General features: G+C 39.2%; 1 protein-coding gene across 2 annotated transcripts; it reads right to left on the reverse strand.

Moving 5' to 3' along the window:
* Window positions 1-614: 614 nt before the first annotated feature.
* On the reverse strand, window positions 615-16,861 carry LOC145783053 (putative ATP-dependent RNA helicase DDX56). 2 transcript variants are annotated; one of them, XM_082594821.1, is made up of 11 exons: window positions 16,546-16,861; window positions 9,978-10,158; window positions 9,459-9,603; window positions 8,500-8,722; window positions 8,120-8,331; window positions 7,599-7,698; window positions 4,097-4,194; window positions 3,704-3,829; window positions 3,083-3,254; window positions 2,294-2,489; window positions 615-1,257 (listed from the first exon to the last, which is right to left on the reverse strand). In XM_082594821.1, exons 2-11 carry the CDS (start codon window positions 10,078-10,080, stop codon window positions 1,079-1,081), a joined length of 1,554 nt encoding a protein of 517 aa, XP_082450947.1. In that variant the 5' UTR covers window positions 10,081-10,158; window positions 16,546-16,861; the 3' UTR covers window positions 615-1,078. The 2 variants fall into 2 exon arrangements, with proteins under 2 accessions (XP_082450947.1, XP_082450946.1); XM_082594820.1 differs by lacking the exon at window positions 16,546-16,861 and adding an exon at window positions 11,087-11,269.
* Between the last annotated feature and the right edge of the window lie 838 nt (window positions 16,862-17,699).

The raw sequence follows: 17,699 nt of genomic DNA on the forward strand, positions 1-17,699 counted from the left end.
ACCATCAACATATGCAGTGCTATAACAAAGGTTAGTGTTAGACAGGCCAAAACAGCTTAAATAAGATTACTGAACAAGCATTGCCATATACTTGCTTAAATCTTTGTGGTTTCATGCAAAACATTGACGGGGGTGGGGGTCAGTTATACTTTTATCCTCCCTTTTAGCTTGTTACTATGGCATGGTTAATAAGTTGCTTAGAAAACAAATTGGTATCAAAATTATAGTTGGTGGGTGTATTTCAGCTACTTATGTACTAGGCCTACATGGCCTGGATTTCTGGATATAGCACAATGTGTAGGCTATGTGCAATAAACGCAACGTCAAATCTTCCACTTTTGACAAAAGTAACAATTTGCTGTTATCATATCTCACAAACCTGATGTGACAGGATAAATCTGAGGTCAGATTCGGATTCAGCACCCCAAAATTACCCTAAATCCATTGAAAAACTCCATGCAAGAAAAGTTGTGTTGACCAGTGATTAGTGTATATTCCTGAACGCATCAGTTATCGATTCCTGTTTTAAAACTAAATCACTGTCGTTGCTGCGAACAGTTCATTTTATTTACAAACGAAACACTGTACATAGTTTTTTGTATAATAAACACACCGTACGTTTATTAAATGCTCGTATTTTTGATTTTTCTTTTTTTTGTATTGGTTGTGAGGTTCAGTCGTCCCCACATAGCTTCATCTACTGCCACACCTCCGGTTGCTTTAGGTATGTGAAGCCAACTGATTCTTTCAACTAATTCATCTATTTTAAACTGTTAGGTTTGGTGGCCGTGCTTAACTTTACTTTCATCGAAGTATGCTTAATTTATATCGCATGCACGTTTTAAACTTATGTGGTTTTGCCGCCGTTTCCTTTTGTTGGTTTGTTTCCGTAAACTATTAGTATCTTTATCATTGCTGTTGTTTTCCGACAAAAAAAAAATACGCTGGTTAATGGCTATTGCCCAGTCGATTGTATCCAGAGGCAGTGCAAAGAAAAGTAAAATAGAGCAACCACAAGGCTACACGGACTAAATATCTCAACATTTCCAAGTTATCTCATTTTATTAAAACCAACAAATCATTTCTTGACGTATTTAAAGCTTTTCAAGGGATCTTGACGATTCTTCTGATACTTGGGGTTTGGGGTGCCCATTTTCAGTCTCTTCTGGCCCTGCTTGACATTGTGTGATGGGGGAGGTCGCTCTCGTTTCTGGGGCAGTGGCCTTCCGGTGTACATACTTTTTAAAGTAGGGGGTACTGCAAAAATAAATAAATGTACCATAACAAAATTGTGACGGGAAACATATGGTTGAAACAAGGCGTGCGCGCGAAATGTTGGTGCTGAACGGTTGAACCGAACAATACAACCGATCACAGAAATTGTTCAGTGCATTCGACAACATGAAGCTTCCAGCGACCCCAGAACGGGGTCAGATGCGTGGCGGAGCTGTGAGATAGCTTGCACGACATTACAGAGACGCATGTTCAACACTGTTGAAGAACATGTGACTGTGTCTTTGGCAAGGCACTCAACCACGCTAAAAGTTGGACACATAGATTGACTTGCTTCTATTCGCGTCTATTCAGATAATCTAAATCAAAACAGGCAGCCATGGTTGCTGAACAAGCCTGAATACGACACCACTAAGCTATTACGTGTGCAGGTAGCTATCAAGATTCAAAACTGCCTCATGCAAAAGAGGTACCGGTATAGTATTTTTAAAAGCAAATGACAAGCATAAAAAGAGGTCCTATTCAAGATTTAGGCTGACTTTGCCTCACTCCCGGTATAGATGAGCAATAAAAATATTGGCCATGCCTCAAGAGTAAAACCGTTGACACAGCATGGTGGAACACTAGTTGCGGACAGGGACATACGATGCAACATCTACTCAAATACCATAGTCTGCAAAGGACATGACCGAGTTCAACTCATGTGATGCTCTGGACCGCTTGCGTGTGGCTCATAATGAAAAAGCTTGCCGAATGGAAGCAGTTCGCAGGTTGGCCGCAACAGCACTAAAGATAGAACCACTCCACTTTGATGCCCGTGCCAGGCAGGTTAGCGGCGTAGGCGAAGGATAGCTACATGCTACAACGGCTACAATGGCAACATCTTTCAAGAAGGAAAAGTTAAATCAATCCCGGGTTGGCCGAACTCGTTAGTTGTCGTGCAGAGGCATTCGGTCATCAAGACCACTCCGGTCTTTAAATGGAGGTTGGGGGTAAGCAAGGACATGCTCCATATAGAAAAACATGCACCAAAAAATCCTAATCCTACTACTACACTCACTCAAGTACTCGGGAACATTCTTCATGTGATGCTTGACTTTGATTGGTCGCAGCACCGTGTCGTGACGTAAGACTTGAAGATCATTCGGATTCTCCTCGAAGTAAGTTTTTAGTTTCGCCGAGTTGAGGATTTCTGTCCGTAGCTCCTTCACTCTCGCTTTCTTAATCGCTTCCTTGGTGACGGCGCGGATAGCGTCCTAAAAACAATCAGGTGCGCTTTAGTATGACGTAGACTACTACAAGTTTTGCTTTGTAGTTGAATCAATGTAAAAATGATGGATTTTGCTGTCTGGGATGCCACAGAATACATGAAAATAACAAATTGCAGAAGATTAAAGCAGCAAACTTCGCACATTGAACAATAGAATAGGCCACTTCTTTCACAGAAGGGAATGCAGCTATAAAAACACAACTGTTAAAATTTGTAAAAATGAGGATAACCATTAACCAACCAAATGAAGTTAATCAGTTTTGAACTTGCTAAGTAAAATATTAATTTACATTTAAAGTATTCTCTAAAGTCTAAACTTTGTCCATTTCGATGTTATGAATACATGTGAGCTAATATCACCAACAAAATATAAAAGTTATTGCAACTAGTAATGAATTGAACCATATATTTTTCGCTTACAAAGATAGCCCTAGTTATAGTAAGTGATATACCAAATGATTGAGAAAAGATCAAAACTCGATGAATTTAAAGCGAGCTTGAATAGTTGTTTGAAAATATGCATATAGCGTGCACGGCGCAAAACACACAAACAGACAGTTGAGATATGTGGCCGCTTACCTTGCATCTGTATCTCAAACCTTCTATTTCGTCCATTTTGAATTTGAAAGGTTTCATCGGTCCATCTTCGTCGTCTTCGGTGGCCAGAGCTTTCTGTGCGTTCTGGAGTAATTCCAACTCTTCGGACAAAACAAATGACAAAGCCGTTCCAGTCTTGTCGCCACGCGCCGTTCTGCACAAGCGGATGTTAATTAGTGATAGCACCGACACAAAAGGTCGGAAGAGAGTCTTATATCAACTAAACGCTGATCGACATGCAGCACATGTAAATATGGTCAGGCAACACATCTCCACTTCGTCAAGTATTCGGATCTCCATCTGAAAACCAGTTGGGTCATGGCCTCTTGAGACTTGCCTCACCAAGGCGTAACCTGCTCACTGGTGTGGGACACTATGGTGCAGACATGTTGCGCTGGGGCTTGGCAAAGAGCGCTGCCCGTGAGTGTGGTGACATGCAGACGCAGCTCACATAATTAAGGAATGCTCGCTGTACAAACCACTTCATGGCATAGAAGTCCTGCTCTCCATTGACGATGCAAGCAGTGACTGACCCAGGGGTGCCCTGACATTGACAAAACCAGAGGAGATGTAGAACTCAAAATATAATGAAACAACGATCACCTCCCAACGCGATGGATGTAGGAACGCACGGTCGATGGAAAGTCGAAGTTGATGACATTGGAAACATCCTGGAAGTCGATTCCTCGAGATATTCCGTATTCCTTCATCTTCGTCTGTCGCTTTTTCCTAAAAAGTTTGGATCACAAAGTAATCTTCATAGGATAGCGCTGCACCGATCACTGCTACCCTAAGCTATGTAGTGTACCAATCCAGGTAGTTTCAGAGCAGACAAGCCAAAATCTATTTCTTTACAAGAGAGACGCAGCAATTCGGAACCGGTTAACTTGAACGTTAATATCTGCCGCAACGAACATTTAACTGGACAGATCAACTAATGGAACTCAGGTAAACCAAATTCTAAACCTGATAAAAACATTAAATTATGAAACCTACTTGTACTTTCCAGTCTTTTTAGATGTTTCTTCATTCGGTTTCGGTTCAGTGATCACTTGTGCGCTTTCATCCGTGGCGATTAAATAATCATACAAACCCTGAAAAAAGAAACGTAAGTCACAAACATCTACTCACATGCAACCGATGTTAGAGAAAGTCAGGGTTGCCATTTCAGCGTTTTGTAACTTGGGAGGTATGATAATGATAATAACATTACAGTGTGTGTTGCTGGCTGTATCCATCGCAGATAAGCATTGCTGCTAGCGCTTTACAAAGCACTACACTCGACTGCCGAGTTACGTAACAAGTCACACAGACATTACTTTTGACATTTTATTGGTGGGCTGAAAAACACTTATTTTTGAATTTCAAAAAAAAGGTGTTCTAAAAAGCTGCCAAATCGACCTAGAAATCATTTCCCAAAATTTTGGGGGGTGGCCACCTCAATCGGCCGTGCCACCCAGCCCAAAAGGTCAAATAAAGGTCAAATCGCCATAATATCTCAAAAACTACTTAGGCTGGAAGGGTCAAACAAAGCTCAAATGAAGCAGAAACACTAAGTTTCTATTTGTCCTAAGAGATGTTTTTATCATAGTTGCACTACAAATTATGTTATTTCAAAAAAACGCTTTTTATGGTAAACTTGAGGGGCAAAATCACAGAAACTGTAAATTATTAAGTATATCAGTACTGCGGAATTGATTCCTGTGCCGATTTAAAGCAGAGCAGAAATACGAAATAATGAGGAAAAGTTCTTTGATCTCGTTAATGGGCTGTACGTACAATCGATGGCAGAAAGGATGCCACACTCTCACTTCTTGAAGCAGATAATGGCAGGCACTATCAAGCCACTGTCTTGGAAGAACATTATGTATTTGTTGGTGAACCAGGCTGGTTTTACTTAACACATTTCTCACCTGAATATGGAAAAGCTATTGCAAATTGTGTATATGAAGCTACGGAAGGCACTGCATTGAAAACAAAACTTGCTATGGTAGGAACAGATGGCACTCCTGCAATGACTGGACCTCATTCTGGATGATACATAAGACGCCTGGAAGTACTTCTTAAGAGACCTTTGCAGTGGTTGGTGTGCCTTTTACATGCAAATGAAATCCCTCTGCGCCATGTCTTTGCAACTCTCGATGGCATTACCATAGTCCAGATAGTTTTACTGGGCCTATTGGAAAAGCCGTTGACACTTGCCAAAACTTTTCGCTTTTGCCTAACGATGTTATTTACGATCTCAGTGCAGATCAAAATTAAGCTTACAAAATTTGTTTAGCAGTGATGGTTGAATCTGTTGACATACACTTGAAGCTGATCGAGGTTGGTCCAATTGTGCACTCAAGGTGGCTAACTCTGGCTTGTCGCATCTTACGTTTTTATACTGCAACAGAAAATCCCTCAACCAATTTGGTGTTGCTAGCAAAATTTTGCATGCTGATATATTTTCCATCATGGTTTGAAATAAAGCAAAATCACAAAATTACACATGGATCAAAAAACTTCTATAATATGCTACAAAGGATCATAAAATTGCTGATATTGCCTTTGAAGTTGTGCAAAGAAATGGCTTTTTTGCACATCCTGAACAAGTTATTATGGGGATGCTTGGACACGAGGATGAAAGTATCCACAGGCAAGCTGTAAACAAAGTGTTGTCCCTGCGTGGAAGGATCCCTGAATTGAAATTAGGCAACCACAACTTTGAAGGAGGGTTTCTGGAACTAGAAGATCAAGACAGGCAGAGCCAGAGGGCAGCAAGTTCAATTCGTTAGTTTTTAATTCCAAAAATCAATGTAAAAGCAAAGGCATTTCACAAAATGGTGAGCCTGGATTTTCCTGGCCTGCAAGAACCTCCTCTAAAAAAGACATCTCAGTGATAGTGAAATTGAACAAATCAGACAAAATTCATTGTAACTTGAACATCCTTGCCATAACCAAACTGTGGAAAGACATGTCAAACTTGTATCTGAAGCATCCAGTTCAGTTGCAACATTTGAAAGAAGGGATGGGATGATACGACAAAGAATCCTTTCATGAAAACTGATGAAAATGTTTCGACAAAAAAACAATTCACCATGTAAATTAGCAACAGATTGAATAATATTTCTCTATGCTATATAATAGATATGTGATGCAGGATTGAAATGTGCTGATGCAAGGTGCAGTTAAATGCGGTTCATACAACATACATAGATCTATGAGTTGGGATGCATGCAATTAAGTAGTCAATGTGCCCCATAAATTATTGACGGCTATCATAAATGAACCTACCAATTTCAGAGAAAAACGGATATGTATATTATGCTATGTTTTCTTGCTAATTTGTGTCCGATTTGCTCACTGGTTGTAGAAAGTATGATATATTATAGTTGATATAGTTGTTCCCCATTACTCATAATTTGATGATAGCAATAATCATGTCAAATCACTCGACTTTGCAAGTACGTAACTGAAAAGGCAATGCTGGATTAATTGATGACTTTGTACTTGTAACACATTACAGGAGAAACTAACTGCTTTAAATTCTATGTTGTTTTTGCATGCTTTGCAAAATATTATATACATTTACATGTCAAGTAAAACCATTGAATGTTATATATATTATATATACATAAACTGAACTATTAACTCTACAAATAAGTGCTCAATACCAAACACATGGCCAAGCAGTGAAATATAATCAAATAAAATTACTAGTACCAAAAACCGTAACAGCCAGTTTCACCCTGTAATGGGATCTTCAGATAGTTCTTGAATAAGAACCTTATGAATCCCATCATAGGATGAAACAGGCTGTAAAGGTTTTTTGGATATATATTATTACTAGTGATTTTATTTAAATGTTATATATACGGTATGTTTTTGCTACATCCCAGACTAAATGCGTCACCAAAGTGAAAATTTCTACATATTTTCCAAGACTTAAACCACTCGTTTTAGTAAAATATGTGTTTTTTCTAAATATCTCAATTTGTAGTGCAACTATACTAAAAAGTTCTCTTGGAACAGATAGAAACTTTATGTTTCTGCTTCTTTTGAGCTTAGTTTCATCCTTCCAGCCCAAGTAGTTTTCGAGATATGGCGATTTGACCTTTAACTGACCTTTTGGGCCAGGTGGCACGGCCGATTGAGGGGGCCACCCCCCAAAATTTTGGGAAATGATTTCTAGGTCGATTTGGCAGCTTTTTAGAACACCTTTTTTTTGAAATCCAAAAATAAGTGTTTTTCAGCCCACCCTACTAATGCGCAAATACATTTCTCTACAATATTTTTCAAATTATAAATTCTGCAACACTGATTCATGGTGTTGCTACAAATCTCGATAAAAGAAAGATCTACTTGAAAAATACGGTTATAGGCTCAACGCTATCAAGCAAAACTATTGGGTGGTTGGAGTTCTGGAATATAAGTTGTTCAAGTTAGAACACAATAACTACTCTTTCTGCATTTACAAAAAGTACTCTTTGTGCATTTACAGACAGTACTCAATTACCTTATTATATTGCTCCACGACATGGCAGCGTGTGTTGACTGGAAGTTCCGAGTTTAAGACGCAACAAAATATTGAAAACTGTTCCAAAAATAACTTTAACCTGCCGAGAAAAGAAGCATTCGAATATTTGCAACACTTGTTAGCTTTACATTTTGCAATAATTGTTTTTCCTCAAACCATCAGTAATAGTTCTTTCGAATCTTGGGACAAATTATATTATTATTCTTGCACTGCTAACCAACTGCCAGGGTGGCTGCTAAAGCGCTGAAGTCACGCATGACTAAATGAGAAGATGAGTAGGCCACGGAAGATGACCAAACTACAGCGAAGTAAAGTCAATTTATAAACTACGCCTCTACATTAAAAAATTGTATCGATCAAACCGCCAAGTTTTGAAAGAAATCGTGTTGATCGTAACAGTCTGGGACATAAAATCCGTCATTTTTACATTGATTCAATGTCTGCATACGTTGAATCAATGTAAAAATGAAGGATTTTGTTGTCTGGAGGGACGTAGTAACCTGTAAGATCTTGTGATGGAGTTGACAAAAATTAAAGTTTTTCCGCGAATGAGCTTGAGCTTCAGCAAAGCATAGATGAGCAAATATTTGTCGTCTTCAGTGTTGCTAAGCACGTGGTACTGGATCAGGGAGTCGTTGCTGGGGAGATCCCCGTCGTCGAGATTGAGGGTGACAGGATTACGTAGAACTAACTTCTTTAAAGAATCGACATCCTGTGATACAAAATCATCAGCTTCCTTATTTTCGAACGCACTGAATTTCTAGGTAGAGTTTAAAGACATGAAATACATGCAACAACAAAATACTCTCTACGTAAAATTCACAGGACATACTTCGAAAACTATGAAGAGACACCAACTTTCATCCATTGAACCTCTTACCTCACTGAATGTGGCTGACATTAGAAAGGCTTGATAGGTGTTGGGAAAGTGAGGGATTAAGTTTTTCAGGTCAGGTTCGTATCCGAAAGAGAAGAGAAGATCCGCTTCATCCATCACCAGCCACTCCAGGGATGAGGAGAAATTTAAGTTTCCTGCTCGTACATTGGCTAGGACACGGCTGGGAGTGCCAATCACGATGTCGGGTTTGACTGCTAGTGCTGGCCTGGGAATGGGTTAACAAATTTACAAGATAGATTAAGTGACAATGGTTCAACTCTCCGGGTGAGCAGCCACAACCATGCTCTCTGTGCAGGGATACTTGGTGTTTCAAATTTAGTTTACTGGCATCGAATTCAGAGTTCAACAAACTACCAACTTCAGTGACCGGATCTGTGTCACAGATCATCTCACAATTTAACGACCAGTAACTCAGTTTCAAAGAGAATATCTCGCAATGCAACAATGAATGAGCTCAAGTACTTTTTAAACTATGGGTAGCGACCTCAGATGGTACCGCAAACTCTCAAATCGTGATCTTCGAGATAGGAAGCATAAAGGAGATAGTTTGAGTCTTTGAGAAGACCGGGGAATAACAACAACGCTTTGAATTTGTAATCAAAGCATTCGAACGGAACAACAACGGCGTTTGAAAGCTTCACAAGCATATAAAACTTTAAAAAAATCATAATCAGAGGTTGAATACTCCTTTAATTGACCAATGAAAGCAATCAGCGCAGCCACGATTACAATACAGTACCGTACCCACTAAAATTGTACTGTTAGTACGTTGATGTAATGGTTTGGTCTCATTGCACGTTCAGTACTTTGCAATCTGAACAATGTTGAGAAACAGTAGGTACTGTGGTGTTGTAATCCAAGGTTACGCTTGACCGTACGGTGTACAATGTACATGCACAATACCACAGGAGCAAGAGAATATACTGTAAAAGGTGGCTTACCTTAACAGCTGAGGATCAGCTTCTGTGGAGACGTCGACCGCCTTGATATCTTTAGAGCAGTATGACGTCAATTGTTGCATCATAGTGTGAGCTTGTCGTGACAGTTCACGAGATGGGACAAGAATAAGAGCACGCACCTCTTGAGCTGCAAGATGACATCATCAATAACTGATATTACAAATGCTCAATACATCTATTGCGCAAAGAAACAAATTGCAGGCCAATGTATTTCATCATTCAACCACATCTCGTTTTAGGTAAACATGTACAAAATTGAAAATGTTGCTCGAAAAGGTGATGCTAGCACAGATCGCTTGTAAATCCGTTACATTATTGAAGACGTTTAAAACTGTATCATATATACGAGCCCATCTGGTATAAGAAAATCCATCAGATGATAGTAAATTGTGTCTGTACATTGTACAACTATGCATTATGCAATACACGAAGTGAAAACATATACACTAAACTAGTAGCATTAAATTTAGACAAAACAAGTAACATCCTAATCAATGCTACCTAGTTCTTCACTGGCTGTTTTCTTCTTATGTAACAGTTGCTGGATAATCGGAATAGAATATGTGGCAGTTTTTCCTGATCCAGTACATGCCCGCAATAACATATCCTTTCCATCAAGTGCTAATGGAATGGATTTTTCTTGAATAAGCGTAGGATCTGACCACCCCAGTTTTGCAACAGCCTGAAAACAGATTAAAAGCATCAACATCTAAAATTTTATCTGATTTAAACAAATTTTGTTACCGCTAGTGCTTTCAAATTTATTTAAAATTTCAAAATAAGTTTGTCCAAAAGGTTCAAGTACAATTGAGCTGATGATATGATAATTAACCATATATACAACCTAAACAAGTGATTGAGCAGAAAACATTATGGCAGATTTACTGTTTTGGGACAAAAAACATAAGCACAATAACTGAATAATAATACATAATAAGTAAAACATAATTGAAGACCTGAGTTTAAATTTGATTAAAAAAATGACCAGATTTTGCGACAACACATTCTGGTGTTTGCAAAGAAATAAAATAATTAACAACTTTGAAAAAACTTTAATCTGCTTTTTCTCAAGTCATATAGTATATACACAGGTCTTTAATTGCTACAATACTAATTGGTAATGAAGTTTGTATAATGTATATACAAAGATTGTATATACAATGTCTTCTGTGAGCATGAACGTATCACAATATGTTACTATCATTTTTGGGCCATACCCTTCACTCGCATTTGCAACCTTTTTTCACACACAAGTTAAAGTCTCTATCACGTCGGGAAATATTGCTGATAAAAATGTCTCAAAAAGTATGAGCAGCTATGAGCAGTAAGAGTAGCTCTACAATCTACATGAAAAGCAGTGCATTTAAATGCAACTTCAAATATATTTCAGGGCCTTGTTCTTACCCAAGTGAACGCAAAAACACGATACTAATTAATGGATTTTTAAAAACACAAATTTTTAACGCATTTTGCATTTTGAGCACAAGAATTTTCCCACTGGGAGGAAGCTCTGATAGGCCATGCTTGGTTGCCGAAAAAATAAAGGAGCTTGGAGGCCTGAAGTCCTTATTAACTTTGAAACATTTTGTTAAAACAATTGCTAATTTTACCTTTAAAATTCTGTCATCTAACCCCATTTCATGAAACTGTATCTTCTTTTCATCCGCTTGGTCTGTCATGTTGCCACTTACACCGATGCAAACCAGGTGGATGTATCAGGAAGACAAATAAACAACAAAACTACACAAATCTGTGTGAAGCCTATTGTGCACTGCAGGCCTCGAAACAACTTTTTTTTTCCGGCGGCCAAACATGTCCGACTGAAGCAAGCTGTTCGGCGGCCAATCACAAGCACATGGCGGCCATCGGAACTTCGACACACATCAACGTACAGTCTTCAAAATTAGCACATTTTTACTTCGGCAGAAACGTTGCCGAGGCCAAACGATAAAAGTTGAAATTGCCTCGGCAATTGCTGTAAACGTTTATTACGAAACAATTGTACTAAAACATGTAAAACGAGAAGCGAAAAATATACTAGAGTAGTCTATCACGACCGCACTGTTTGATTTGTTGTGATGTAATAATACCAAAAGTAGTGATGAAGCGAGCAACAAGATACGCACATCACACACTGTTACAGTAATTCAAGTTAAATAAATCACGGGGAGAAAAGTAAGTTAATTTTAGGTTGATTCAACGTTCAAGTCAGCACAAATCGATTTAATTTTTCGGCGTGTTATATTGCATAACAATGCCCAATAAAAAATTTATGCTTGTTTTACATTAATTTGACACGTAACAACGTTGAATGATCCATTCACGCATTGCCGACGCTAATTTCGAAGACTGAATAAAGTATATTGTGATGTCACTTGCATCCTGCTTATGTCAGACATCACCGTCCTGCTGGGTCAATCAATAATAACAATTCAAGCATAGACAGTGTGTATTGTGATTTATCGGGTGCTTTCTAATCCTTTGTGATTATAAGTGGCAAAGTACTTTATTCACAAGGCCATTTGCGTAAAAATTTATCGGAACTTCATGGCGGACAAATGCGGCCGACGGAAGGGCGAGACCCGGCGGACAAAATGTTGGTTTTTGTAGGTTAATTGCGGCCATGGCCGCGATGGCCGCCTTCAGTTTCGAGGCCTGCACTGGTAGCAACCTTTATAATATACTGCACCTTTGATGATGATGAAGCTGTCATAATGCATTGGATAAAAGATTGCAGGAAAACATAAAAAATAAAATTATTTGGAGCTGGTATACAAGTCCCCCCCCCCCCCCCCTTGGTAACTCATGACAAAGAGGAATTGACCAAAACATGTGGATTGAAGTGTGTGAACAGCAGTGTTGTACGTTGACGCCGTCAATTTGACGGCGTCAAATTTTTGTTGACGCTGAGGCTAGTGCCGTTAATTTATTTTTCAGTTGACGGAAGTGATAGCGCCGTCAACTATTTTGCCAATTTTAAGCGTCAAGCGCTAAGCGTCATTTTTTGTTTTCATGGAAAATCTCGTTTCACAATAAGAATTTCACCTATGGTTTCACAATGTATTCTGGCCAGCGCGACTCATCTGAATTACCGACTTTTGCATTGGTTGGAATGGCTCCCTGGAATACATGCGGAAGAAGTTTGCCAAATGGTGATTACCTGATTACCCATGTATTGAGAACGAGAGATCAGAGACAGAAAGCGAAAAATCCATGAATGGCATAGCGGACGTTAAATATAGCCTACTTTATTTCAAGGCCTCTATGCCCCTGAAAAGAGCGATGTTGGTGCAGTGGACCTCGTTAAAAGATTTATACATGCTAAACTATCACAGCACAGCTGCTATATCATCATGCTTCTTATGCTTTTACATGTCCAGGAAATTAATTTAAAAAACAAAGCTTTTTTAACTATTTTATCTTGATACTGAGCTGCCATATTGTGTATTTGTTCTGCAATCTATAGGCTACTTAATATCGTTGCTGCGAAAACTTTATTTCTGTATAAAATTTGTAAATAATCCATGTTTTGATAGTCCATTACCTAATTACAATATGTGTGTGTGTGTGTTAGTTTGTTTTTGTGATGTTGTTAGGTTCAGTCGTGTTCTCATTGCTTTAAGAATTGGCGCTCCAATTGTTTCAGGAACGAGGAGGCGACTGATTCTTAACTAATTCATCTACTTGTTTTACAGTATCAGGTTTGGTGGCCGTGCTTAACTATATTTATCGATGCAAATACCGCAATATTAGATCTTTTTATGCACGTCTTAAACCATTAAGGTTTTGCCACCTTTTCCTTTTGTTGGTTTTGTTACTGTATTTCTTTTTCACAATATAATTTCTTTTGCGTTCTGACAAAAAAAAAGAAAAAAATAGACAGTGATACCTTTCCGACTAAACGTTTTCAACTTGTTTTTGAAATACAACACACCAATACCAACCAGCGCTGCTGTGGAACGCATGTTTTCACTTGGAAAGGACAATATGCGCAGGGGCACCGGAAGCGGGGGGGGAAGCAGGGGGAGCGGATGCCCCCCTGCCCTCAAATTTCTGTGGATGGGGAGGAAAGAGGGGGCAACGGTGCCCTTTTAAGGTCATGTAAGCTACTGCACACTTTGCAATATAACAATTTATGCTATTCGCTTTTAGCCTAATCATAATGTTCTATTTTTGCCTCAAAATAATATTCACGGCACAAAATTCTCCATCACAGTAAGTTATATTACATCATTATAGGCTAAAATAGCATGATGCCCTTCCGGGCCATTGTTCTTTGTATAGCGGACACTTGTATCATTACTCGATAATGAGCTGATAGATGAGCATTATCGCTATATCTTATCTTAAATCTTAAAAAAAAAATTGGCCTTTCAGCAACAAAAGTGCCCTTTTTTCATACTCCTGCCACTCCAGTCAAAAATCGCTCCGGCGCCCCTGAACATGCGTCCCAAACGCAGCAGATTGTCAGACAAACGTTTTGAAATGCTTGTTTTCTGCAAGGAAATAACTAATAGGCTGAGCAGCTAATTACAATACAGACTCAAAACATAATACCTGCTCTTTATTTATTATTGTTAGCCTGAAGTTGGTTGAAATATTTCCGTTTTATGAGACGCTGGCAAAAAATAGCGCTAAAAAATAGCGCTGACGCCGTCAATTTCTTCAAGAGCTTATGCAGTCCTTTACGCCGTAAAGTTTTTAGGCAATTCGCGCTGACGCTGACACCGTCAAATTATTTCAATGACGCGTACAACACTGGTGAACAGTAAAGCAAAGATAAAGTAGTTTCACCCTATATGTTTGGTCGAATCCTGTCTTTGTCATGAGTGGGTGCAACCTAGTTCGTACCTTGAACAGTTCGGACCCTGAACAGTTCGTACCCTGAAAAGATCGAGAGAAAAAATTAAAAAAAGCCGAAGTCGCTGATCGGAGTTTCCGCAAACAAACTCGAGGGTTAGGGTTAGCGGAAACTGCGGAAAAATATTTGCGGAAACTGCGATCAGCGCAGGTTAGGGTTAGAGAGCATAGATTACTCGATGGTTAGAGTTAGGGTAAGCCGGAACTGCGGTTAGCAAAAACTGCGGAAAAATGTTTGCGTAAACTGCAATCAGCGAGGGTTAGGGTTAGAGCATAGATTGTTCTATAGTTAGGGTTAGGATAAAGGTTAGCGGAAACTGCGGAAAAATGTTTTAAAAGGAAACTGCGATCAGCGAGGGTTAAAGCATCGATTACTCTATGGTTAGGGTAAAGGTAGGTAAAGGTTAGCGGAAACTGCGGAAAAATGTTTAAGGAAACTACGATCAGCGAGGGTTAGGGTTAGAGCATAGATTAGTCTATGGTTAGAGACTAGAGTTAGGGTAAAGGTTAGCGGAAACTGCGGAAAAATGTTTGCAGAATCTGCGATCAGCGAAGGTTAGGGTTAGAGCATAGATTAGTCTATGGTTAGAGTTAGGGTTAACGGAAACTGCGATCAGCAACTTCGGCTTTGTGCTATCTTTCTCTCGATCTTTTCAGGGGGAAAATTTTAAAATGTTTGCGGAAACTGCAATCAGCGACTTCCGCTTTTTTTAATTTTTTTTCTCGATCTTTTTAGGGTACGAACTGAGGGTCCGAACTGTTCAGGATACGAACTAGGTTGCATCCGTCATGAGTTACCAAGGGGGGGAGGGGGGACTTGTATACCAGCTCCAAATACTTTTTTCTCTTCACTTGCAACCTTTCATAAACAAGGCAAAGTTTTTCACACGCCGAGAAATATTGTCCATAGCCTACTATCAAAGAACACGTGGCTATGGGTATGATTATGCACGACAATTAATGACATTCTAAATGTGAAAAAAAAAACTTCTTTGTTTGAGCTTCTGCGGCCAAGGGTTTTAAGCTTTTACCTTTAGCTAAATAACTGATTTACCTATGCCTTACTAGAGCAGGGAAACGGGTGCAACCTAGTTCGTACCCTGAACAGTTCGGACCCTCAGTTCGTACCCTGAAAAGATCGAGAGAAAAAATTAAAAAAAGCCGAAGTCGCTGATCGGAGTTTCCGCAAACAAACTCGAGGGTTAGGGTTAGCGGAAACCGCGGAACTGCGGAAAAATATTTGCAGAAACTGCGATCAGCAAGGGTTAGAGCAGAGCATAGATTACTCGATGATTAGAGTTAGGGTTAGCCGAAACTGCGGTTAGCAAAACTGCTGAAAAATGTTTGCGGAAACTGTGATCAGCGAGGGTTAGGGTTAGAGCATAGATTGCTCTATAGTTAGGGTAAAGATTAGCGGAAACTGCGGAAAAATGTTTGCGGAAACTGCGATAAGCGAGGGTTAGGGTTAGAGCAGGGATACCTATCCCTAGGTTAGAGCATAGATTGCTCTATAGTTAGGGTAAAGATTAGCGGAAACTGCGGAAAAATGTTTGCGGAAACTGCGATCAGCGAGGGTTAGGGTTAGAGCATAGATTGCTCTATAGTTAGGGTAAAGGTTAGCGGAAACTGCGGAAAAATGTTTTCGGAAACTGCGATCAGCGAGGGTTAGAGCATAGATTAATCTATGGTTAGAGTTAGGGTAAAGGTTAGCGGAAACTGCGGTTAGCGGAATCTACGGAAAATGTTTGCGGAAACTGCGATAAGCGAGAGTTAGGGTTAGAGCATAGATTAGCCTATGGTTAAGGTTAGCGGAAACTGCGATCAGCGACTTCGGCTTTGTGCTATCTTTCTCTCGATCTTTTCAGGGGGAAAATTTTAAAATGTTTGCGGAAACTGCAATCAGCGACTTCCGCTTTTTTTAATTTTTTCCTTCGATCTTTTTAGGGTACGAACTGAGGGTCCGAACTGTTCAGGGTACGAACTAGGTTGCATCCCAGGGAAACTACCAAGACATACGGCTTTGTATCGTTTGTGAATGGTGTCATTCAATAATTTTTCTCCCCTTTTTGGCCCAACGCCCCCTTTATCATATAAACTGGTGAAATTTTACCGCCCCCTCCCCAACAAAACGATTAATTACGAAAAGCAAATATATAATGGCATCAAAACAGTATACTGGTAGTAGTGGTTACGTCATAACAGAACTCACCAGATTTTGTGATAGTGAAAAATTACTGAATTTAAACTTTAAATAGATATGATAGCGTTTGTAAACAAAACGGTTGGTCAATCAAATACGACGATGGTGAAAGAGCAATTGTTTGGCTATCATGCGAGCATGTAGAGTAGATAATCCAGACAATGATGTGACAAAATCGTTGCGCTGGTTGGTAGATGGGTTAAACCAGAATACCCCCTAATAAGGCAGTGGCTATTTGACCGGATCCGGTCTTTGAATCTGAAACACTATTTGACCGGTCATGACGTCATTACATAAGTACTTTTTTCTTTTTCTCTTTCAAAGCAAAAGACGTGAAGCGCCGTTATAAAGTTCTAAATTCAACCCTTTTAGTTCAACTCAGTCCGTGGCGCATACGTTGCGTCTCAGGTTGCCATTCTGGAGGGGATGAGTTCGATGCTATCCGGAAGCATTGACGTTTTTTTCATTTTTTTTTTATCTAAACTTTGAACCGAAGCGCATTTTTGTGGTCAATTTTTAATTTGAGTAGCCTACAGCCCATTTTTTTATGTCTTTTCAAATGTGAGTAATAAAGTTAGAGTTTTTTTAATTAGCTGGAATTTGAGAATTTCTCTGGGTAATTTTCCGATCGTCATAAGTGACCGTGTTTGCTGAACGACCCTACATTTTTGCTCTCAAGTTAGTTATATTTTTTAAAGAAGTATTGTATAGGCTATAACTAACTTGAGAGCAAAAATGTAATTTTCTTTTAAAAAAAATGGACGATTGGAAAATTGGACCACTTATCACGATCGGAAAATTACCAAGAGAAATTCTCAAATTCCAGCAAATTAAAAAAACTCTAACTTTATTTCTCACATTTGAAAAGACATAAAAAAATGGGCTGTAGGCTACTCAAATTAAAAATTGATCACAAAAATGCGCTTCGGTTCAAAGTTTAAATAAAAAAAAAAAAAATGAAAAAAAAGTCAATGCTTCCGGATAGTATCGAACTCATCCCCTCAAGTTGGCAACCTGAGACGCAACGTATGCGCCACGGACTGAGTTGAAGAGAACGTGTTGAATTTAGAACTTTATATCGGCGCTTCACGTCTTTTGCTTTGAAAGAGAAAAAAGTACTTATGTAATGACGTCATGACCGGTCAAATAGTGTTTCAGATTCA

This window comes from Aplidium turbinatum, chromosome 14 (genome assembly GCF_918807975.1).
Source record: "Aplidium turbinatum chromosome 14, kaAplTurb1.1, whole genome shotgun sequence".
Taxonomy (NCBI): domain Eukaryota; kingdom Metazoa; phylum Chordata; class Ascidiacea; order Aplousobranchia; family Polyclinidae; genus Aplidium; species Aplidium turbinatum.